This window comes from Anser cygnoides, chromosome Z (assembly GCF_040182565.1).
Source record: "Anser cygnoides isolate HZ-2024a breed goose chromosome Z, Taihu_goose_T2T_genome, whole genome shotgun sequence".
In the NCBI taxonomy this organism is placed as follows: Eukaryota; Metazoa; Chordata; class Aves; order Anseriformes; family Anatidae; genus Anser; species Anser cygnoides.
In genome coordinates, this window is record NC_089912.1 from 64,996,755 (window position 1) to 65,021,226 (window position 24,472).

Genomic DNA, 24,472 nt, shown 5'->3' on the forward strand with positions numbered 1-24,472 from the left:
GGAAGCACTTGCTGCGGAAAAAGCCCGTAAACAGCCTGCTCACCCTTCAATCAGAAACTCGTCACACGTGTTAATCATTACAGGCTCTTGCAGTCGGATGGTGGTGTTCATCTGATGAACTCAGCTGACAACTGTAGCTTGAATCTGGCCTGGTGTCTGCCCCGAAGTATGCTTTGATTTGACAATTACATTAAAACGCTGCCTGGATTTGTTTCTGTGTGTGCATGTGTGTGTCCGCGTGCGTCTGTACACATGGAAAGAAATTCCCAGTATTTTGGTGCTGTTTGAATGAGTGCTAAGCATTGCAGGCCATCTGTCAGTAACTGTACTTCTAAAAGGGGGAAGGAAAGGGAAGAGATATTTTAATCCTTTTGCTCACAACTGACAATTTCTCTGGAGATTCATGTAGCTCGGAAGGAGTGGTGTGGTGTACAAAGGCAGGTTGTGTTCAACAGGTCCCTGAATCCTTCACATCTTGAGGTCTTAGTATTTTGCTACGCCAGATAAGGACAATGGCATGTCTCCAGCCAGCCAGGGTGCTTTCCAAGGGCCTTGGAATCTCAGATGTAAAGCGATAAAGGAAGGCAAAATAATTGTGCTAAATAAGGGCAAGGCAAAAATGAAGTGTGTGGTCAAAGCATCTTTGAGGATCATGAACTTTCTCTGTAACACTGCATAAAGAGATTTGATAGTAAGGAGAGACTTAATTTAATCTGCCAGTTTTTACTACTACAATATGCACAGCATCCTTTTTTGTTCGTTTTTTTTCTACTTGCCTGAGTTTCTCCCCAAATTGTGTTTGATGGAAACTCTTCATCAGTAGATTTTTCTCAAGAAAAAAAAAAAAAAAAAAAAAAAAACCTACCACCAACTGATCTGCAGTTGTCATTCCTTTGTCATCACACACCTGTTGCACATCCACAGCAGCCTGTTCCGGATGACTTTGCGTTTAGACTTCCTCATATTTCCTTTGTATTTCTTGCGCTTACTCATTTTAAAGAGGGAGAGATCCAAGGCTGACAAGATACGAGCTGGCTAACGGAAAAAGCTGCACACTTGAATTTTTTTAGCTCTGAGAGCATGTGATGTGAAGTCTTGTGAAGGGGCAAAAGTCTCTCACGAGCGCTCCCAGATCTTGCCTCAATGTCTGTTTTGAGCAACCAATACCTGGTTTCCCATTTTAAGTGAAACTCGCTGTTATTCAGCTTGAACTACCCGGGGTCTAGAACTCTGAAAAAGCTAATAAAAAAGTTTTCTACACAGTTCTATTTTTGTATCAAACCTAAAGCACTGCAAGCCAGAGCTGTTACTTCAAATGAACATTATTCTGTGTCATTGAGACAAGGGTGCATTGTAACAAGCGCAGGAAATCCAAAGGAGCAGGGAATCAAATAAATCACCTGAAGTCCTGGCAGAGAGGGAGAGACAAAGAGACAGACCTCAAAAATTAAACCGCTGCGTGGCTCTTGAAGAACTGCAATCTGCAGCGATAAAAACCGCCCTCGCAAATAACACCACCGAAAACTTCAGAGAGCCAAAATGTCAAATACCAGTGTAATTCTGCTAAATATCCCTGATATAAATCCCACCCCAGTGACAGTAAGGAGTCAGAATGTGGCAGATTTCCACCCAGGGAGCTGGTGCACGAGGGAGGAGGTGGAGGGACTGAGGAGACCGCTCGTGGCTGGGATGAGCAGCCCGTTACCTCCCCAGTCTGGTGAATTCACGCATGGAAGTGAGTCAGCACAACAGCTGTTTATGCTCCTATTTCTTTCCAAAAGAGGTAGATGAACAAGCCCTCTCCGCACTGGAGATCTGTCAGGTTTAATGGAAGGCAACGCCTGATTTCGAGTCAATTTGCTTGGAGCAAAGAAGCCTGAGCGCCATAAACACCACGAACATCAAAGGGGTCTAAGTGATGCTGGTGAGATACAAAGGACTGTTACGCAGGCGGCCAAAGGCTTCTGCCTTTATATGTATATATATTTACATATATATATTACATATTTCATTGCTGGTTTGTGATCTGAAGGGCTGCAGGGGTACAAGCAGCTGTTTTTGCTCCACTCCCAGCGCCCATCTCGGCCCTGCTCAGCCCTGTCCCGTCCTCTCCCCATGCCACCAGCCACCCTGCACCCATCCGGACAGCTGTGGGGAGAGCACACGGGGTCCCAGGGCCACGGTTCACCACCATGGATCAGCACAGATATGGTGGTGAGGGCAGTGGGCATTCATTTAAATATTACGTGGATATTAATGTGTAAGTTGAGTAAGTTGCAAACACTGGCTGGGGCAGTAAGAGCACCCAGCCCTGGGTGATCCCGGTCCAAGGCAAGTGGTGTGCTGCAGACCACCACCCTAACCAAAAAAACATGCTGACTGCCTCAGTTATCTCTCTGGTCAGAAAGCCAGCATTTTGCAGAGAAAAATCTCATTGAGAGCAACACCAAAGCTCCCTCCGTTGTGGCACATGCGTAGCCACTTCCAGCAGCGGCACTGGAACAGCCCACGTCTGCTGCACCTTTCTCTACAGCACGGCCGCCTGCAGTGCAAGAAGCAAGAAGATACCAGGGCGCTTCTAAGGTGAACTTCAAGAGGAATTCACTGCTCCACAGCCCAGCTCTGCCCATCCCCTTCTCCCCCAGCAGCAGCCCCGTCTCTTGGAGATGTCACGGCTCGGCACAGGATGAGCAGCCACTGTGAAACCCTTACAAAGGAGAGGGAACTAATGGGATATTGCTATTTCTGGAGCTGCCCATTAGAGAAGCTCTTCTGTGGTACACAGCATGGCAGCGTACTTTTAAAAAAATAAATAGGAACAAGAATATTAGCAGAGGAAGCATATGTGGCCCCAAGACCATGACTCATCAGGTTAAATCGACCAGCTGAGGTCAGTACTTCTACTTATCAGCTTTTAGTTGCAAATACGGCGATGGGGACTCTGATTCTATTACTTAAATTTTACATGCTGTGTAAAATACGGCAGTGATTAATGTCTGTAGCTAAGGCAGCTAGCTAGCTAGATGTGCTGTTTTTAGAATTTGGAAGCTATTTCAAGGTCGAGAGGTTTAGTTTTCTCCCTAAAGTGGGTTTTCAGCTGACAAAGTGGGCTTCCTACAGATCACAGCGTCCGTATTTATAGGCAATAAAAGTATTGTAAGCTCTCATCAGCATCCAAAAACAGCCCAACCGCAGCCTGATGAGAAAAGCCCCACTAATTGCACATCCACAGCCACACATCCTCTGAGCATTGCAGGACCCTGAAAGCATTGACCGTAAGCTGATGCCAAACAGGAGGCAATTTTGACAAATAGAGAAAACATTTCAATAATGTGCCGTTGTTTTTACCTTTGGGCATCCCAAATTTTTGGCACAAGCATCCTCCTCTTTAGTCAGTCGGTACCCTGGGCGTTCAGACCATTGGTGTGCAGGGGTCGCATGAGATGGTGCAGGTGGGGGCAAACCTGTCCCTGGGTTGCTCATGGGTCGTGGCATCAAAGCTCAGCCTCAGTCAGATGATGGGAAACCACCTCTCTGATGAAGGTCCAATTTTTTGCCAGGACAATGCATGCAGAACATTACAATAGATGGGAATAATCTTTCTTCCCCACCGTCTTATGCATGAGTTGTTGCTGTTTTAATACCATTTTTCACTTATTGTGAAATTTTTCCATTCTGGTCCTACTGTCAATTGAAAAAGAATAATAATTTTAAAAAAATCACAGGTGGTGATGATGGGGGGAGAGTGCTGCTCTCTGTCAAATACCCAGGAGCCCAGAGACTTGCCCAAGTACAATGCATTTGTACAGGAGGAGAAACACCCTTCTTTCCTCTCTTTTACCAGGAACCAGCAGCAGCACAAGGACAGCGTAAGCCCAGAGCAGAAGAACAACCGCCTTACCCCCGTTTATCTCCATTTCCCAGTGGAGGTAAGCTAATCCCCAGTGACTCACATCCCCGAGGCAAGGCAGCCGTACCGGGGGACCTGGGGCACCCTGGGGAACAGCCCTAAGAAGGGCAGCTCCATCCGTGCCACTCAGCCCACAGCCTCTTAGCAGCCGGGCCCAGTCGCCAAAATATGCAAAACCTCCTCTAGGAGCCCTGTAGGGCCACGGTAATTACAGACGAGCTGCAGCACTGGCTGGGGCTGTGCTGTAATTACCAGGAACAAAGATAAAACCCGTGAGCAGGCTCTCAAGCTACTGGGATCAGAGCTCTGCTCAGTATTGCTCTCCACAGCTGTATCTCTCTGTCCACAGCATCAGCTGGCACCACGCAGGGTTTTGTCTAGCTTTACCTGCTCTCTAGTTTTTCAAGTTTCTTTATTTTTTGTATAAAGGCATGCTCCTGTATAAGACATTTTTTTGCAAGATTTTTCCCCTCTAAAGCCCTTGCTAGATGTTTCTTCTACATTTCACACTTACAAATTTCATTATTTTTCATTAAAACTGCACATACTCCAAGTCCCTGAAGCATCGAGGGGAGGTGATCTACCTGCTAACGTCAGCCTGATAATTTTGTTCTTAGGTTTGAGGCATCCTCTGCGGCCGTTGCCCCACTAAGTGCTCAGTCTCTTGAATTTTTCATGCCTAAGACGTCTATGACTAAGGCATCCAGAAAGATTATTCTTTTTTAAATACAGGTTAGCTACTCTTTTATTTGATTTGTGTGGGTGTTATTTCACTCAGCGCTTCGGCGTCTTGTGACCCACTTACAGGCTGAAACAGGCTCCAGTGAACTTTCATGTCTTTATGTTCTGGTTGCTCTGAACTTGCAGAAAAGAGCTCTGAGGCAACCCTAGCCTTGAGTTTTAAATCAGAAATGGCTCTTCTGTGCAAATGATTGAAAATACGTTATAGCAGTGCAATTCATGATTTTCATGAGCCACAAGGGCCAAGTGGGGTCTCAGCTGTGCGCAGGGTGCTGGGCTCTCCTAGAGGACTGGGAAGCACCAGGGATTGTCGCGAGCTTTTTTAGCCCTCATGTCCTACATCCAAGGGGTCGTGGAAAAGGCACAGAGCCTCCCCAGGGCATCTCCTGGTTTACATGAGGCAGCTGGGGTGGAGGCGCTGCTGAAGCCCAGGTGCTCCTCGACCACCCCAAACCCTGCCTCAGGCAGGAGAAAGCAATGGGCGACCACCTCCCACCGACACCCCTTTGGAAGAAGTTTAAAAGAAAAAAACTTCTACCCCCAAACAAGTGTCCTTGCGGGGAACTCCACTGGAGCCTGGCAGTTTTATTTTGCTGGTATAATTGTGCCAGTATGACTTGTCTACTCTTCTGTACTGATATGCCCTTAAGGAGTTTAAGCTGTTCAGTCTGGTTTTGAAAACGTTGTGCGGTGACTTAATTATGATATATATGCATCTTCATAGGGAAAATATCACAATATAACGGCTGGGAGTTACAGTCAGAAGGTCGGGCTTAGAAACGTAGGACAATTGCACAATGTCTGCACGGAGTTAACCCTGCCCAAGTAAAACTACCCAAGCATGAAACAGAAGATGTGCAAGGATCCCAATCTCGTTAGCCTCACATCAAGGCAGGGTGTCTTACTGGAAAATCTAATTTAGGCAAAGCTCAGGACACACAGTAGGAAACAGATACAGCTTTTGGTCAGGAGACTGGACAAAATCTGCTAGCAGTCCCTCTCCTCCTTCAAAGTCACCTTCGTTAGCACAAACTGAAGGAAGAACCTAGATATTTTGGAGCAGGCAAGTGAAGAGGTGGCTTTGCAAAAATATCCCAGTGACTCTCCACAACTTGGAATATTTGACTTCCACGTTCCACATGAAGATTTGCCTCTTCAGTCCCACAAGTAAGAAATACCAAAAGAAATTATATTTTATGTAAAACTTAAGAAGTCCAGCTCATGCATTAGAAAACCAAGCAAGTTAAACATTAGGCCCTTACTGAAACATATACCTGGTCTCTCTTAAGATAAAAGCTAGTTGATTATAAGAGACCACATATCCACATAGAAAAAGGCATTAAAAGAACAACAAACTGACTTTCAAAGGCAGCAGGCATTTGCAGAGCCATTGATTTTCCTGGATGCTGGGGTCAGTCTGTGCTTTGAGAGGTCTCAACTCCTTCCCTTCCCTTCCCTTCCCTTCCCTTCCCTTCCCTTCCCTTCCCTTCCCTTCCCTTCCCTTCCCTTCCCTTCCCTTCCCTTCCCTTCCCTTCCCTTCCCTTCCCTTCCCTTCCCTTCCCTTCCCTTCCCTTCCCTTCCCTTCCCTTCCCTTCCCTTCCCTTCCCTTCCCTTCCCTTCCCTTCCCTTCCCTTCCCTTCCCTTCCCTTCCCTTCCCTTCCCTTCCCTTCCCTTCCCTTCCCTTCCCTTCCCTTCCCTTCCCTTCCCTTCCCTTCCCTTCCCTTCCATTCTTCTGCTCTGTCCTGGCTCTGGCACATCCCAGCCATGTGCCAAGAAACCCCAGCCAGCTGGAGGCATGCTCCTCAGGTTCTAGCAGCAGATGTAAATCATTCTTTACATTAACATGGGACACCTGCTTTAAAATTTTCCCTTTATTTTTGGCAAAGACTGTAATGGTCTTCAAAAGTTTGCTTTACATTGCCTGTGGCTCAAAGCAGACAGAAAGCAAGACTGAAAGTGCTTGGTAGTTCCTAAAGAAATCTAGAACGCCTACATGCTTTTTAATTACATAGCTATATGTGCACTTGATTAAATTAAAAAACAATTACCACAATTAATTTATGATATGAATCAACTCTTTGGCAAACTGTGATTGCAGCTGAGTTTGCTTTTCGACTTTTTTTAGTGTGTGTGTGTGCGTGTGTGTGTGTGTGGATTCTCTGTAATTGGTACTGGCTGATGTTTCTCCTTACAGCAGAATGCCAAAAGGCAGTTAGTTATTCTGTGGGTGCTCTGGCGGTTCATTTCTGGAGTGACATGAGCCTTTTTCTCTTCCTGAGGGAGGCTGAACAGAGGTGGCAATTTGTTTATTGGCCTTAGTAAAGTTGAATTGCAAAATAAGAGATGCCAAGAGCCCACGCTGAAAACCACGGTGTGAATGAGAGTCTCGTGGTGTACAGATCGGTACGCAAGGAGGGACCCCCACGTGGAGTGCAAGTTCATGATGCACCACTAAGTTCCTTGATACTCTTTCATAAATATGGATGGGTATTTGTTAGGAAAGGCAAGTATTTTGCTGGTGTAGATACATAATCCTGTCTTTGAAGAAAGTGACAGATGTATATATTTGCTGAAAATACCCTAGAAATTCACGCTTTTGCAAAACAGTTTCTCACCTCCTTTTGTTTAACAGCAGTATCCGCAATAGGATCCTTTCTATATGGGATACAAATGCTCAGAGTAGTGAAACAACTTCATAAATAACACCCATGGACTTACATGACTTTGCAGAAGCTCAAGAAAATTCTCAGCCCAAGCTATCCTGACAGCAGTGGCTGGAAGTGCAGATCTTCTCTCATCCCAAAGCCCCCCCAGCACACTACAGGTAGGCCTTGTGGCTTTCTTTGGGTTGGCTGCCTGGATGAGACCTCCTTTGTGCATTACCTGCCTGATATCAACATTGCCTCAAAAAATAAACATAAATGCTGGCAGCTTTTCTGATGGTATGGTGTTTTCATTCCATCAGTCAAATTGGACATTAAAAATCTGCATCTAAATCCAGACCCATGAAAGAACTGAATAACATTTCTAGCAGGTGTAAAAGCCAAATAGACTCATGCATACTGGTTTTGTCTTTTTCCTCGTTTTCTGCTTAAACAAAACAAGAGCAGACCACCATAGCCCAATCTCCCCCTTTGCTATTTGACCAGCCTGTCGAACAGGAAACCTGTTGGAGTATCCGTCTTAGCAATCACACTCAAAGTGATGAAGCTGATCCCAGGGTTACAGGAATGTTAGTTGAGAAGGATGTTTAAAGCTCAGTGTTATACAGAATACCTCAGTTGAAAGAGACCTTCAGAGATTAGCACTTCAGGGGTAACTGAAAGCTAAAGCACATTTCTGAGGGCATTGTCCAAATGCCACTTGGACTCTGACAGTCATGGGGCATCAACCACCCGATCTTTGAAGGCCATCCAGATCAACTTCCTGGCTGGAGCAGGGTTTTTGCCATCATTGGGTCCAGTCAGCTATGGCTTTGTCAAGGCAAAAGTGTAAGATCTCGAAGGGTGGAGCTACCACAAAGCCTCTGGTGAACCTGTCCCAGGGCTGCATCACCCTCTTAGTGAAGATTTTTTTCCTGAAGTAAGTCCAACCTGAAATGCCAAAGGTGCTGTTTGATTTGTTCATTTTTAGAGTCAGAAATGAACAGTATGTCTGACATGTCACTCCAGAAATGAACACATCCACTGCTGTATTATCTGCTACTACTCAAATCAGTTGGTTGCTGTTGTTTTATCTCCCTCCGAAGTAGTTGTGGGCTGCTGTTAGAGGGCCCCTAGGCCTCCTCTTCCCCAGATTAAACAATCTCAGCACTCTCTACTTCTTCTTGTAGGCCACATCCCCTAGACCCATGGCTATCCTGGTAGCCCTTTGCTAGATCTTATTTTCTCAACATCCTTTTTGAGGCAGGGAACACAAAGTTGGACATTGGTATTCGTGATGGGGATGAGATCTCCAGTGTGGAGAAGCGGGGCCTAATAACTTCCTTTAAACTGCTGGTCACCCTCATATTGTGATGAGAACGTCCTGGTGGCTTATATTCAGCATGCCTCATGGCCTGCTCCCACTCGGCTCCTAGCCCAAACTGATGGATTAGGTATTTTCCACCCCAGGTACAGGCCTCTGCACTTCTCCTTGTTGAACTTCCTCAGATGTCTGCCATCCCCGTTTCAAGTTTCTGTGTCCCTCTGAATGGAAGCTCATCCATTCAGCATGCCAAACACTCTCCCCTTAGTATCATCCTCAGCTTTTCCGAAGAAGTTCTTTGTCTCCTCATGTGGCTAATGAAGCTACTGAACAATATTAGCCCCAGTCTACTACAGGAGCCCAGCAGCCCAACCAGTCCTCACCTCACCCAACAGCCTGGACTTCCAGCCCATACTTCCATAGCTCCTTACGAGCGTGCTGTGGAGATGGTGTTGAAAGCCTCCCTGAAGCCAAGTGGTCTCATAGTCACTGCCCCCAGCCCCCCCAGCCAGGCATTTCATCACAGGAGGCAGTGGAAGTGGTCGGGCCCAGTTTGCACTTCATAAATCTTTGACCACTCCCAAGCACCTTCCTCCCTGTTACACGCTGGAAACGGACTCAAGAGGACGTGCTTCCTGTGCTTGCCTGGCACTTGGGACAAGTCTGACTGCACCACGTTCCCTGTACTAAGGACAGGAATAATTTTTATCTTTTCCCCTGTCCCCAAGGACTTCCCCCAGTCGCTCTGGTTTCTCCTGGCTGAAGCTCGCCATTTCTCTCAGCCCCCTGGGTTGAACCCCATCATGGATCTACACACATTCAGCAGTCCCTAGTGCCAGCTGCCCCCTCCAACCCAAGCTGCTGGGGCACACACTGAGCTCTGGTTCAGGCTTTTCCAGCGTTTTCCATGTTTCATGTCAGTCATCTCCCCCAGTTGTTGACAGCCCTGTGGCATTCACTATGGGTACGTGCAGCTCCCTCACAAGCCCTCTAGATCTGCAGCGCTGGGTGCAGGAAGCCACGGGCAGGAGACAAGCCCCAAAGGACAGGACCATCCAGAGCAGCCCGGGCAATTGGCTGTGCCTCTGAAACCAGCCAGCAGCAAATCTGCAAGCCCTGAGAGGCTCAGAGACAGATGTGGGAGAACTGGAACTCATCTGATTGCAGCCAGAGGGCTGAGGACTGAGCAGATTCAAACCCCATTCATTACTGTAACCCCACAGGGTGAACGCTTGGATTTCTGAACTCTTTTCTGTGCAGTTGATGAACGTTGCCTGCGAGACATGCTAAGAGCAGGATAGTCACCAACCTGCTCATACCTTTAGTTATCTTCTAAGCAATTGCTTTCTGAAGACACACTTCAATTAAAGCTGAAGCAATGGTCTCTTCTCTCCATCACTGCACAGGGTAAATGAAAACATACCAGTTATTTCTGCCGCTCATGGCTCACAAATCCCTAACCCTCATGCTGACTGTCAGCCAACGTGATCTTGGCAGCACGTCCTGTCCATTCTCTATAAAAAAGGGGAGAAAAAAGAGGATACTTTAATACCAACAAAAGAAGACTTCTTCCTCTAGAAGAAGAATGTAAGAAGTTGGTTCAAATGCCTATCTGTAAATGCTGTGTACAGATTCCCCTGCATATCAGTGCTACTCATGCAGGAGGGATCCTCTATCCCTTTGGCTGAGTGTCTCAGGTTTGGGTATATTAAAATATGTGTAAATCTTCAGCTGGACCGCTGTCAGTGCTGGTGCCTAACATCAGGCAACATCTTTGCAGCAAGCAATTTACTAACGCAGTGAATTTAGCTCCATTTCCTGTTTGCAACGCATCCAACAGACAGACCTCAGTTGTTATTCTAAATGTGTTTATAATTCCATTTTATTTCAGCCTGTTTTATTTGTACGTGTTCCAGCTTATGGAAGGTCACAGGCACTCTGTTTCAAGTACAACCGCTCACCCCCATGACGTGTTGTTTTCCTGGATGACTGAAACCTTTGTGAACGGTCAACTGTTCCTCTCCCACGCAGGCACAAGCACAGCCCCAGACGCATCTGCAGCATGTTGACTGGTGGGCATGAGCCAGACCCCTTTACACACAGCTCTCCAGTCTCTCGCGCTGTTCTCAGGGCAATGCTTCAACCCCAAATGTCTCTCTGGTGCGCATGGGACAGGATCACTGGGAGAGCAGCCTCCAGGAGAAGATGCTCAGGTCCATAGCTCACTGCCTGCCCGGACCGAGAGCAGCACCCACACCAGCCTAGAGGCTGTGAGGCTTCCTCACCACTGGCCCCTGGCCAGCTCCTCTTTCACACGGGAGTGGGGCAAAGAGCAATAAAGCTCACAGCCATGCAAGAGCTTTTCAAAATGCCATTAAGAACATTGCATAAGGCGCCTCAGGAATCGCAGGCCTCGTTGGGAGAAGCAGCCCTCCTGGAGCCATTTGTGTTCATGCACCAGCGTGACTTCTCCACCAGGTTGACTTTTCCACAGCTGAGGTGGGTTACCACGAGGTTGCTGCTAGGAGAATTGACCTGGTTTGGCTAAATTTCTTCTGCAAGTCCCTTGAACATAGGGCCTGAGATTTTTAATGGCATGTAGGCGTACTATTTAGCATTGCAAAACTTACATATGACTTAGCTAAATCTTACTTTCGGAAGTGACTGAGGTCCTCTGGAGATTAAGGAGTCAGAGCAGAATTCTAAGAGCTGGTTATAACATGACTCCATTTGAACAGGCAGAAAACAAAGAAGGACCTATAAAGACACTCTGACAGCAGCAAAGAAAGCTTACAAACTCCCTGCCATTTCACTTTACTATACATCGCTGAAGTCTTCTCCTAACACCTACTTTCAAGATCAATCCCAGGGCAAAGGGAAAAAGAAGAGATGTACAAAATGAAGGAGTAGAGAATAGCAACACGTGCTAAATCCTGCTGGACTAGTGCATTAGGTGATGGCAAATCCTGTCTCAGAAGACATCAAATGCGCCAGAAGGAAAGGAACTGAGTGATGTACTGGGAGTCAAGACAGCAAAAATGGAACAGTAAAATATTTCAGTCTGTTTTGCCAGGAAAACAGGACTTAATGCAATCACACTGTAAGTGCATCTATGTCTCTACCTTCTCCTACTTATCCTATTATAGAAGTGAAGCAGCCTTCAAAATAATTTGTCTACAACTTCCATAAAATTAAATGGCCCACTAGAGAAGATGCTTTTTAGAGCTGCAACACAAACTCACTCCTTTTTAACAAGCAGATAGCCCAAAAGGGAGAATTAATCTTGTATATGACCTTACTACAATAAAAGCTTGAGTAAGGAGATAGCAAGTCCTTAGAGCACTGACTCAGAAACAAGATCTATTTACATTAGAGAACTGGCAAAAGTCACGATACTCAGCTCTAAGTCCTCCCTGCTGCATGGAGCTTGCTTTGGATGCAAGCAAAGAGAAGTTTCAATGTAAATTAGCATCAGCTTTTGTTCATCTGAACAAATCACATCTTGTAAGCTGGATCAGAAAGCCAGCTGCTTTAGTTCAGCCACCGAGGCAGCTAGCATAGACAAAGGTATTTGTTGAAGAAGGGGGAGGTTCCTTGAAGCATCACTAGGGAATCAGAGAAGAGGTGAAAGCAACTCTGAGGATGAGGTAATAGAGATCTAAGCTCAAGATGACTCTAAAGGCAATGAAAAGCTTAGTAATAAAAAGGCAAGGGTGGAAACATCTATGTTCGAAGCTGGTAAATTGTTTGTGAGCACAAAGAGGAAGTCACCAAGAAATAGGGATTAAAAAAAAAAAACGGGTGTCAGTTTTGAGAGAAAAAAATAGAAACAGAAAACTGAGTTTGGAAAGGTATTGGGGAAAAAAAAAAAAGACTACTACTGATGATAAGCATTTCTTTCCCTATTCTTTCTGCTGTCTTAGAAGCCAGCTTTTCTTCTGTTTCCACAGAAGCTTCTCCTCCTCCTGAGTGAGAAGGCATTTCTTATCACCAACTTTTCACAGGCTTTGTAGGAAGAAGAAAAAAAGAGGCAATGGGAGAAAACTCCAGATGATCTTGTCCAGAGATGAACACAGGCAGTATTCTGACCATGTTTCTTCCCCTCCTACCCAAGGCCACCTGAAGTCACGCTTTTATATTTGACACTTAAAAAGCACTTGGCAGCACTTCGTTCCTTGAGTAATTAAACTGTTGAAAAGTAAGCATAACCACAGAATAAAGGAGTTATTTTCAAAAAATGCGTACTTCTCTGAACCTGAAACCCCCTTTCCATTTAGAAAGATAGATGGACACAATAGAGGTAAATTAGGACGCAAACAGGCTTTTGACTACCTGAAGTGCCTGAAGCTCAGTTTAGATAGAACTGACACTTTAATGGAAATCTGAAAAGTTCCATTTCCCAAACTGGTGAAGACCTCAGGAAAAATACTCAAACTACTGAATAAATGAAAAAAAAATCCTTCAGGTATTGCATGCATGTGATACACATTTACCACTTGCAGCTCATAGCTTGAAAGGGTGCTTTATTTTGTTTCAGTACAGATTCAGTCCAGTTCACAGAGAACACAGTTAATACATATCTTTACTTTGTAGGAGAAATGGGCATGAACACGAGTGCTCAGTCTTTTATAGCCAATTTATGTAACTTTCACCTCGAAAGCATCATGCATGGCACAGAGTTTTCACTAACACCTCATAAAGGAGCACTGCAAAGTCATCTCTAGAAATGCAGGAGGATGGAAATCTCAAGGACTGTAAAATTAAATGTATATGCCTATGCCATTGGTGGATTTATCCTTCAAAATCCTGTTTTTGAGATTAACTGGGAAGTTTGTTTTAGAAGAATGAGTCCCTGAATAACAATACTTATTTTCCCTTGAGGTTCAGGTTCTTCAGGCTATAGACAGCAATCTTTACTTCAAGTAGCCAGTGAGAGAGACTCACAGCAGCCAAAACTGTCTTAACACCTATCTGTGAGCTGCAGCAGCAGCTAATATGAAGAAGGGATACCTGAATCTCAGCAGAACAAAGCAGTCTCCCATGTTCAACCACTTTATTAGAACCTGAAACACCAACAAAAGCAAGGATGTTTGCTAAATCAATCCCTGTTAACATACCAAACTTACCTTTATTGTTAGACTTAAGGTCTGGTAGCACCCATGAGGCTTTGGGTTTTTTAAAGCACAGTGGACTTGAAGACTCCAGAAGTTCTTCTTTGTCCCCCATACACCCAAGTTTACATCAGGTGGTCTAGCAAAAGGTACCATCGCTCTTCACAAACCACTTGTTACTTACATCAAACCTATCAGAGGGTTCTTTGACACACCTAATACAAACTCTTATCACACAGGTTCTACCTTGAAGGAAGAGAAAGCTGATAAATATTCTAGGGAGTTATCTTCTATTGTGGGGGGGAAACCTCTCTCTAAAAGCTGGCTAAAGAAGGGTGACATTTCTAAACATACTGGCTCTAAGGGAGACAAAACCCCTGTATCTTCCACAACCTAACGTGAAACCCAGCAGAAACTTAAATACAGAATGAAGATGAGAGGACAGAAAAGGGACTACAAAACGATACTGTCAGTCTGAAGGATGTTTCAAATACAGCTTTGCAAAGCTGTTTTAAAATTTTGTGCATTCAACTTACTCCTGAATACTTCAGTATTTCTCTGACCCTTCCAATTATTTTTTTCTCCTCTCAAGGAGCTACAGAAAATGAGAAAACAACACAAGAGACAATGAAAGCAGTAAGCGAGCATATACTATCAAGTACAGAAAGTATTCTGTAAGCTGTCAAATATAAGAGCAACATAGCAACTCTCATTTTTCCTTCATTTAAAACAAACAAGTTTTGAAAAAGCTTAAAATAAATGTCCAAGCTGAAAGTTCATGCCCAAGCTCCTCAAAGTTTTAAACACAGCATCTTACAACTGAGAAAACACTGTATCTTTTTATTTGTAAACCAGAGTTTGAAATACCTTACAATATACTTTTAATTTCATTTTTCTAAAGAAACAGCATTTAAGAACTGAAAGAACAGCGTGGCATTAAATGTTAAGGACTGTATTTTAAAAACCTTTATTTAAAAAAAAGGTTACTTAAGTATGATGAATTTAAGTTGTATTTTAAAGTCAACTACTTGAGCATCTAAATGATACGAAATGAGGTGCAAAATTGGAAGTCCAGTCACAGATGAGGCTGTAGAGTTGTGCTCAAGATAGAAGAGGTCTACCCATGGCTGGCACGGTTGCACACTCGTATGCTAACTCAGTCTGTCTCGGTCATGAACCCTGCAGATCTGAGCGACTCCACCGATTAGGTCAGTTTGATCTACTTAATATAAACTCGCCCTTTCTAATAAGAAGGATATTAACTAAAGCTTTCAGTTAAGCAATAAACCTTACTAATTAGCAACAAAAAATAAAAATGACATGCTTGCTCTGTTTCAGGCACTTTCAAGATCATAGTTTATTTACTGTAGGTAAAAAGCTAGTATACAGATTAAGGGATCTCTTAAATTTCAGCTCTACAGTTATACACCATCTAGTATTCTTGCTCTGAATATTAACCAATAAAGTTTCTAAACACCTGTAAGCCCCGCTATAAATCTGCGTTATAAGGAAAAAAAATATATAAATCAATGCTTAATTTGTTCAATGCGTAATATTTACACTGTAAAACGAATGGGAGATGTAACAAGCAGTGGTAAAGAGGCAATAAGTTTTAAAAAGCCGAAGTTTTATATAGTTGGTTTTTTTGTTTTGTTTTTTTTTACAAGTGTGCTAATCAGCATAATTGTATATAAAAATTAAAATATAGTAGAGTGTCCCATTACAGAAATCTTAATCATCTGAACTGCAGTCATTACTTGCTAACCATTTACATGCAACACCTGCTAGACTGTTTTTAAAATGTAAAACAGATTATAACATTTAAGAGACAAACATTAACTTGTGTACAAACAAAATTAAAAACTGCACTCAAGAATTGCACTGGTCACAAGCCTCTTCCATACAGGAGGGAGGGAAAAAAAAAAAAAGACAGAAAGTGCTCTCTTTCTGTATGCTAATTATCAAAAGGCAATGCATAGACAGAGAATACCCAGACGGCAAACTCTGTAGACGCTGGAAACGGACAGCTTTCACATACATACTCCTTGTAAGAGGCCTTTCCTTCCACCAAATGGCAATGACTGACAGCAAGTAAGGGGCACCAGGTGTACAACTAAGTAGATCTTGCAAAATACTAAGATGGGGCAGTTGTTAATATACAACTTGAACTATATTTACAATATAATGGAATGTATCCCATCCCAAAACTGGTTTATGAAACAATTGGACCTTTCTACACTAGCCTTGTGACTCAGCTATCATTCTAATGAAAGTATAAGTACACAAGAGACTTACATGAAAAGTAAAATTTATGGGGCATTTTACAGGAACTATCGATAAAGCTGCTAAATGGAATTTCTGCTTTTAAAGTAATTTTGTTAGATATAACTGAAATAATATCTGTGTATAAAATGCCCTGACAGACACTTCAACATGGAGCTTTGGTGATTTTTTAAAAAGGCCCTTTTTGATCTGTTATGAATTGTACTGCAGAAGTACTGATGCATGCACACATCTGTGTCAGCTGAGACTAGTGATCCAATTGCATGCACATTTCCTCGAGGTGCTTTCCATGTTAAACCACTTCAATAACAATAAGATGAAAAATAGAGTAACAGAAATATTTCAGTTAACTCAAATTTAATAGGAAATGGAATGCCAATATGGCAGTAAAACCTTTTTCTGTTGTTGTTTTAAACAGGAAGGTCTCTTGTACCAGCAGAATCCTGTATACAGATGCACAGAGAAAGAGGGAATACACCACTTATAATTCCCATTAAACAAGAGCCGATTCATGTGAGAAGGTACAAATTACAGAAAACATGAATAGTCAATAGAAGAGAAACAACTGGTTTACATGAAAGAAAAGAGAACACTTCAGTCTGATTGCAGTTATTTTGTGAATGCTGCTACAACAGCCCACAGAACCTCATTCGTGTTGGCTTTCATACATTCAACCTCAGGGTCTAAATCCAGAAGCTGCCGCACTCTCTTTGTGGCTAAATCATACTGCTCATCCAAAAGGGGGGCAAAAGCGTTCTCCAGAACATCTGAAGCATGGGCTAAATAAACGAGTGCCAGCAAGCGCTTGTCCATGCGATGGGGGTCATTCACCCATTTGTCAAGAACTGCTTCTTGAACCTTCTTGATGAGGCGCTGTTTGATATTGTTGTTGGTGAGAGGGTGCGTAGTCATGTCAAAAAGAAGGAAGTTCTGTTTCTCTGTTGTCAGTACACCTTTTTCCACTAGATTTTTAGCTAACCGTTCACGGACATTTCGTAACTGGTAGTGCAACTTTAATGGGTTCCATGTTTCACCTAAAAAAAGCAAACAAAAAAGCCAACAGTCAGGCAAAATCTAAGCTGTACTACTACAGCAATTTTTTCCCCTCCTGTGGTGCAGAATGAGCTGTCAAATTCATATAGCTGACTATAACAGTAAGATAGCGTGCTCATGTCAGCATTTCTCTGATCCCTGACCCATCTAGATACATGCATAGAGACTGAGACCATGAGAGCCTCTTTGAGGAGTTTGTGTGCATTTAAAGTTGGGATGCAACACTAGCTAAGCCATGTCTTGAGGAAGGATATGACAAATAAGCACTCCTGTACTGATGAAAAAATCAGTCATGAAAACTTTTTTTTAAACTGTAACCATAAAAATAAAAATTAAAAAATTTTTAAAAAGCATCTCCTCCAACCTTGTCTGCTCAGCCTTTGTCAATTCAGGGACTGGAAGAAGCATCGTCACCATTCTTTCTGTCACAAAGACAAGCTAATGTACACCTATCCCATATGCCCTCCTCATTTCTCTTATTTCTTCGGGTTTATGCTCTTCTTTCCATTTCTGCTCACCCTTGTGAGTGTGGGTGGGTGGATGTACACAAGAGCACTTGTGTTGAGGTGGGCTTTGATGTTTCTATACAAATTATTTCTAATGCTTTCTGTTATGGCAGGACAAATGGGCACTTCAGAGCATGTGCATGCACTTAAAAGAAATTTAAAAAGCACAAAATAATACACCAGGAGCTACTGATAAAACTGAAGTTGTTAAGCACTGAGAAATTCTTCTTTAATTAGAAATCTACTTCAGCTAAAGTTTTTAGGTCCAGCTTACCTTAGTATTTACCTTAAGTATTAAAATCTCCTCCTGATATTAAAGAGCCTATGCTCTTTAAGAGGCAAGCGCAGAAACAGCATTAAGTATTTCTTATGTAGAAGTGTTTTTTCCATAAACAATATGACAACTTCTGTAGCAACTTGTGTTTATTTCAGAAAGCTAATCTCTGGTTAACTTTCAATAATAATAAAAAACAGATGAATTTAAGGTTTCTCTCATTGTGATGAATTGTGACAAACTGCACCTAAGTAACAGCCAGGTTAAGTACACAATCGAGGCGACACCAGCTGCATAGTGAAAGGTAAAGAACCTACCCAGGCCTGAGCTATGCAAGTCCCCGCAGGTCCTACACCTCGCCGAGGTGTGATTTCCCAGCCTGACCACAGATGAAACTATCATATGCCAGCCACCACCACCCCCCAAAAAAGGCAGTCTCCTTATAGTGTTCCCCATAGCAAATGTTATTTCCTAGATGCTTCTGAATTTGTCAGGTGACTGCCTCTATGTGATAATAAAAATCAGTACTGTGCTGACACCTTGTGACCAATCTCCACCATTACACAGACGTAACGGTGTAACATTTATTACATCTGCAGAAAGACCTGACATTCTGATCTGAACTTCGTTATTTCCTTTACTTGCTTCCCTTAGGGATCTTATAAACAACAACAGCCTGACAAACATAGCCTTAAATGTCCATAAAAGTATTTCCGTGATGGCTTTGAACTTGTATGTACTAGAACTTTAAGCAGTATTCTTTGCATCTCTGATAATTATGGCCGAAATAGCTATTTTCCAGGATCCAGCCATAAAGTAAAACTTTGAAAGAAAAAAAAATCACAGGGCAGTTCTCTTAACGACGGGAAATGCAAAGAACACTAATGCCATCAAAGAACTAGTAATTAAATACCCATGGACAAGTAAAAAGGATTGATCCAAGTCTCAGCCACAGCACTAATCATGATGATCTTCCCAAAGACAAAGCTTAGCAGGCTCGTGCCTCAAGGAAACCTACAGCATTGTTCATTCATTAGTTGACCTTTTTTGAGTCAGTACTAACTTGATGTGCTCTGCCCTGGGAGACAAGGTCAGGCAAATTATGTATTTGGGTGGAGAAAAAGAATGGTTTTTGCAAGCCGTAAAAGTGGAGGAGAGCTGAGCAAGAACAGACTAGACTGCAGGGATGTGCAGCAGCCGTGCCCCCTACTGACAAGAAATGTTTTGTTCTCTCTCACTGACAAAACACTCATGGGACACAAAGGAAGGAGTGGCAAGGACACAGAGTATGAACTGTGCAAGTTAAGTACAAGGAAGGCTATTTCAGGTGGTACAGGAGGAATAGGAAGAACGTAATGAAAACAAGAAGGCAGAGAAAGCTGGAGAGGTTTTGCTCATTTTTGAAACTCATTTATCTGTTGTTACAAGTAACAAACATATTTAGATGAACAACTTCAAGTCTCATTACCTCCTACCTCCCAAAGTTATGTTGTTGACAAAATAGCAATTCCCTCCCCGCTACTGCTCATATAACTGAAGTACAGCTTTGATCTACTCCAGGGAAGCTGCATATTGTGTGTTTTGTAAAAACAGCCAAGCCTTGGTAATAAATTTTGGTGGGGAAAAAAAAAAAGTGCTACATGCTTTTGGTCACTGGTCTTTTCAGTTTAATTTATGTAGTTTAATATATTTTAATTTAATTTCCTTTACAGGAAAAGCTATGCACTAAGTGCTCCCTTTGAAGCCTTTGTTTTGAACAACTTGAAATGCATGACATTCGAATATATGTTGAATATATATTACATCTCTCCAGTTAATAGAAAAACAGAACTCCTCTTTATTGTTTCTCTGTGGTTGATGGCTGAATTTTCTCCCTCAATTTTTACATCGGAACAGTGAGCTTCTTATCTTCTTTCCTTATCAAAAAGCTCTGAATACTGAATCCGTATGAATATACTCTAAACTTCCACCACCCCTCATTGCCAGTTACAGAGGAAGGCAGTTATACATCTCCAGTGCACAGCCCTGATTCATTTTGGATTCAGCAGAAGACACCTCTTCCACAGAGTTGAAATGTTCTCTGACACTTACATCTAGATCCTTTCTGTACCAACTTAAGTCAAAGGAAACAGTTAACTTATGTTTGATTAAAGGCTACAATCAACAAGAGACTACTCCAGAGGACAGACTAATTACACTTTTGCATAATTTCTTCTCTAAAATCTTGTAGTGTAGTCTCTAGTGATGTCATATTGAGGGGGAAAAAAAGCAAATATGGTATGTCCAAGGCTTACCACTAAGCAGTTCAATCCAATTTTGTACTGTTTCAGGAGGCTGGGTCTCTTTTATGTGTTTCAGAGCTTCATCAAGCAGAACATCCCCTGTAGGAGCATCTGACTTGCAAATCACCTAAGACAGAATGAAGCGTAGTATTTTCATATAGTTCATATAACAAACATCCAACAATAAAAAACAGGAAAATCTACCTGTTATGAGAACAAATGAAAATTTTAAAAAGTGACAAATCTGTAAGAATATTCAAATTTTTAAAAAATATCTAGTTGTTAAAAAAAACTATTCAAGACTTTAATTATAAAAAGCTATATTAAGTCAGTTATGTGTAACCTAAATTACAGGCTAGTTAACTAAACTTATAGCATTCATACATATTTAATACCTTTTTTTAGATATACATATTTTTAAGGAAGATAATCCACTGACCTGACTAAGTCCTTCACTTCCTCCTCAAAACAAAATATACTACAGTGTTAAACTGCTCTCTGATGGCACTCTATTTTCCTGCTTCAAATCAATTTATTCAAAATACTGCAGTATTAAACAATTAGGCCACAAGAAACTGAGAAATCAATTAGAAACTGAAAAAACAGGAAAATTGGTTCTCTTCCATAGATCAGCAGATAAAAATAGGTTCAAGACAAGTTTTACAGCTCCGAAGAACATGCTGACCAGCAATATTACGTTCCATTCACTAACAGTTAATACATACATATTAGGCAAAATACATATGTACAAGAGATGACATTACATATTACAGGGGTTATGTTTGTCATTTAATAAATTCTAAAATGATTTAATTGAATTATTTACCCAAGAGAGCACAGGAGAAAGAAAATCATTCACAGGAACACAATAAATTTTAAGAACTTGAGTAACTGCTTGTTTACCAGTACAAGCAGTTATATCAACCATGTACAAATACCTTTTTTTTTTCCCCTCTGGTTAGAAAAACAACAGCACCAAACTAAAAACATATGGATTTAATTAGCTCAAGTCAATATATTTTAATTATAAAAAAAATAACCTCCACCCTCAAAAAGACCACTATTTCTTTAGGAAAGGAAGAATTACTACAGCATCAAAGCTGCTTATGAACATGATGATTAAATATGACAATTCAAATTGTTTTATAAGTTATCTTTTTACCTGATGCATAAAAAGTGCTAACAAGAAACAAAGAAAAACTTAACCATGTCAAAACAATTCCATAAATAAAGGAGAAGCATTAGATACAAAGTCTTATTTTTGGTAAAGCTTCCCAGTAATCAGAAAGATGCTTGTTACCAGCCAGTAAAAGCTTTAAGCGTTCCACTGAAATACATCCAAAGTTTAGTTCTGTAGTTCTAATAATTCTTACTACAAACAATAGAAGAGGAGAATGTTCTTATAGGGTCTGTAGATAACGCTGAACAGAAATGAGTTGCAATGGTAGGACAGCTTCATAATGGCAAGGTGATCCTTAACTGGAGATGTGCCCAAGGACAATGAGATAAAATCAGAAAGAAATGCAGAGTATTACAGTCAGAGTGAAAAACAGGGAACAAATATGAAAGATACAATAAATGACTGCCTAATTTAGAATGGCAGAAAAAAACATCTAGTAATTCCAGCAGTAGACTAAAAAACAAATGAATCAACAAAAGCCAAGTCTTTTGGCAAAGGGAAAATTTCATTCTAAGCTGTATTAATGTGAAAGTTGTATGAACAATCTTAGTGAATACCCAGCAGGTCACAGCTAGAATATTATGTCTGTTTTAGACAGTGTATATAAAGCGCTAAAAATTAAAATTTTATTAAATCACCAAGAATGAAACAGTCAACAATGACAGGATAAAAAGAACTAGGTTTGTTCAGATATAAAAATAAAGCATGTAATATATTTTTACAAAGTGGGTAGCAATCAGGAGTTTAGGATTTTAGTCCAGACAATCCCTACTTGAAACTAAACACGCACAACAACACATTGCATTTCTGACTTACAAGCTTGTAGGGTAGCTTCGCTCAAAAACTTAACCACGTCTAAGAATATATATCTTCCAGTTTTATACCGTGTTTTCTGAACTTTAAGTTTCTACTCTTTAATTTCAAGTAAATATACTTTATTGATGTTATGAGTATATTGAGTGTATTATTTGAGTATATAATATTGAGTATATTTAAAGTTGGGTTTTTGGTTGCTAGATTCTGCTCTATTAATAGTCACTTTTCATGTATTCCTTAAAAAACTAGCCAAAAAACACCCAACATATATCCATCTTTACTTCTTTTAAAAACTGACATTCCAGCAAAGTTTTAGTTTCTTTAAAGTGTCCCAGATGATTAATTTCACTGTAACCTTAGTTATAGTGAATAGTTCCAGCCTCCAGCAGTTGGTAACCTACTACTGTGCACCATCTCACTGAGATGCAAAGTCAAGTTATTGACATGTTTTGTGAAAAATAACCACCACCACATATACCCCTCAATAAAGAGACATATCCCAGACTTCAGAGCATTTTTTTAAAAAAAAGATTTCTTAAGAAGTTTAAAGAACAGCTTTCCTTGCTTATTTGCAGTTAAAATACTTTTCACTGCCACTGCAAGGAAGTTTAAGAAGTTAGTTTGAATATAATCCACGATGACAGTCTGAGACTAAACATACAGGCATTAGAGCAAAGACCTATAGGGAGCATAGACTCTTCCATTCAACTCAGACAGGACACCATAAGCTCTTGTGAAGCCACAAAACACGGCGATTTTGTCTCCAAGTTTACTGTTCTCTGCAGCCAGGCAATAAAGCACTGTTGCTTCTCTTTCTCTGCTACAGTGAATATTTACTGTACAGATTCTTCCAATTATCCTTCCCCTGAAAAGAAAGCATTTTGATTTATACCTCTCCAGTATTTCTTTTCCTCCTCCCTTTCTCAGCGCATGGAGACGGGCAATAATGGGAGCTCAGCCACCTCTCTCTCCTGTGTTCACTGATCTGGTCTTTCTTGAATGAGCATTTATTGATCAATGTCTCTTGGTTAATTAGAGCACAGGAAAAGTGGGAAATTGCGTGCGTCGGACATCTTGTGAATTGGATCATCACAGAAGACTAAGTATCGTCAAGGGGAATATTTTCCTTTTTTTAATAGATGAGCTAAAGTAGAGAAAGAAGCTAAGAGCCTGGTTCTTCAGAGATGATGATCCTTAGCCCTATTAAGGAAGTCTTTCTTTATTCCAATTTTTCAGCAATTTATCACATATTAGCTTTGCCTGGTATCTGACTGCTATGAACATTTCAATTATACAGAGTATTTAATTTGCATTTTCCACAATGAAGCTCTGCAATTAGGTAATGCTAAAGATGAAGCACCTCATGCATTGACTTTGAGTAAACTCTTCATTATTTAGTTTTAATAATAATTATGAGGAAAAAAGTCACTCATGCATGAATCACTCAATTATCAGTTATAAAATACGAAGTTAATCTGCCAAGGATTTGTTGAGATTTCTTTTATTTCAAAAAAACATAATTATTGGTTCTACTTTCTGACACAGAAAGGCAGCATAGAGTGCCATTTTCTGTCTTCAATAACCACTAGTCTTAGAAATTGCTTTATTTACATACAAACCTCAGCTTTCATTTATTTGTTTCCAGCAGTGATGCCATCTATAGATACAACTCTAAAACAATGCAGTGATTATATACTCTCAAGCCAAACTTACACGGATGTTGCAAGATAGAAACATGTCATATTGACTTTCAGAAGTTTTACTGATGTTCATCAAGTCTGCCTGCCAGCTTCTCAGTCTCATTTGGCTCCACCATGCAAGCATGTTTATGTATCTGTACTACTGCCCAAAGTAGTTCTACCCTCCTCTTCTTCTCGGTTATTACTTGCACCACACCTCATGACAAGACCAAGAAAATGATCCAAGCAAAAATTCAGTGGATCAGAATTGTGAATGAGTTTTCAGACAGAGTGATGACCTGACAAGGCTGCATGAACACTAGTAAAAACCAAAGAGAGACTGCAAAAATACTAAGCTTCCTTGCAAAGACAGGACTACCCTTCACAGCTGCAGCACCAACTGAAGTAAACAAACGGAACTCCTGCCTTCAGACCATGGCTGGAAGATACAGGATTTCTGAGACACCTATCAGAGCTTTGAGTTTTGAGGAGCTTCTACCTTCCCACAAAGTTCCAGAAAGGTCTGGGGCAGGGCAGAAGAAGGGTTAGCTTGAGGTGCAGGTGCTATATAAAGTGATATTGCTGCCTCACTGAATCACAACCTTGTATACAACTAGACAGCTCATATCCACTCACTAACCACGGTATTTAATTCACAGAAAAAAAAAAAA

The 24,472-nt window shown here is 41.5% G+C and overlaps 2 protein-coding genes across 2 annotated transcripts in view; one reads left to right on the plus strand and one right to left on the minus strand.

Moving 5' to 3' along the window:
* SUB1 (SUB1 regulator of transcription) overlaps positions 1-24,472 on the plus strand; it is a 376,115-nt gene that overhangs the window by 203,437 nt on the left and 148,206 nt on the right. The gene's annotated exons all lie outside the window — the stretch shown is intronic.
* Positions 15,061-24,472, minus strand: part of GOLPH3 (golgi phosphoprotein 3) — a 34,006-nt gene continuing 24,594 nt past the window's right edge. The window contains exons 3-4 of the mRNA XM_066987964.1: positions 20,139-20,253; positions 15,061-17,045 (exon numbers count right to left, since the gene is read on the minus strand). Of these exons, the coding sequence (XP_066844065.1) occupies positions 16,621-17,045; positions 20,139-20,253 (540 nt within the window). The 3' untranslated portion in view covers positions 15,061-16,620. The remainder of the gene's footprint in view (positions 17,046-20,138; positions 20,254-24,472) is intronic.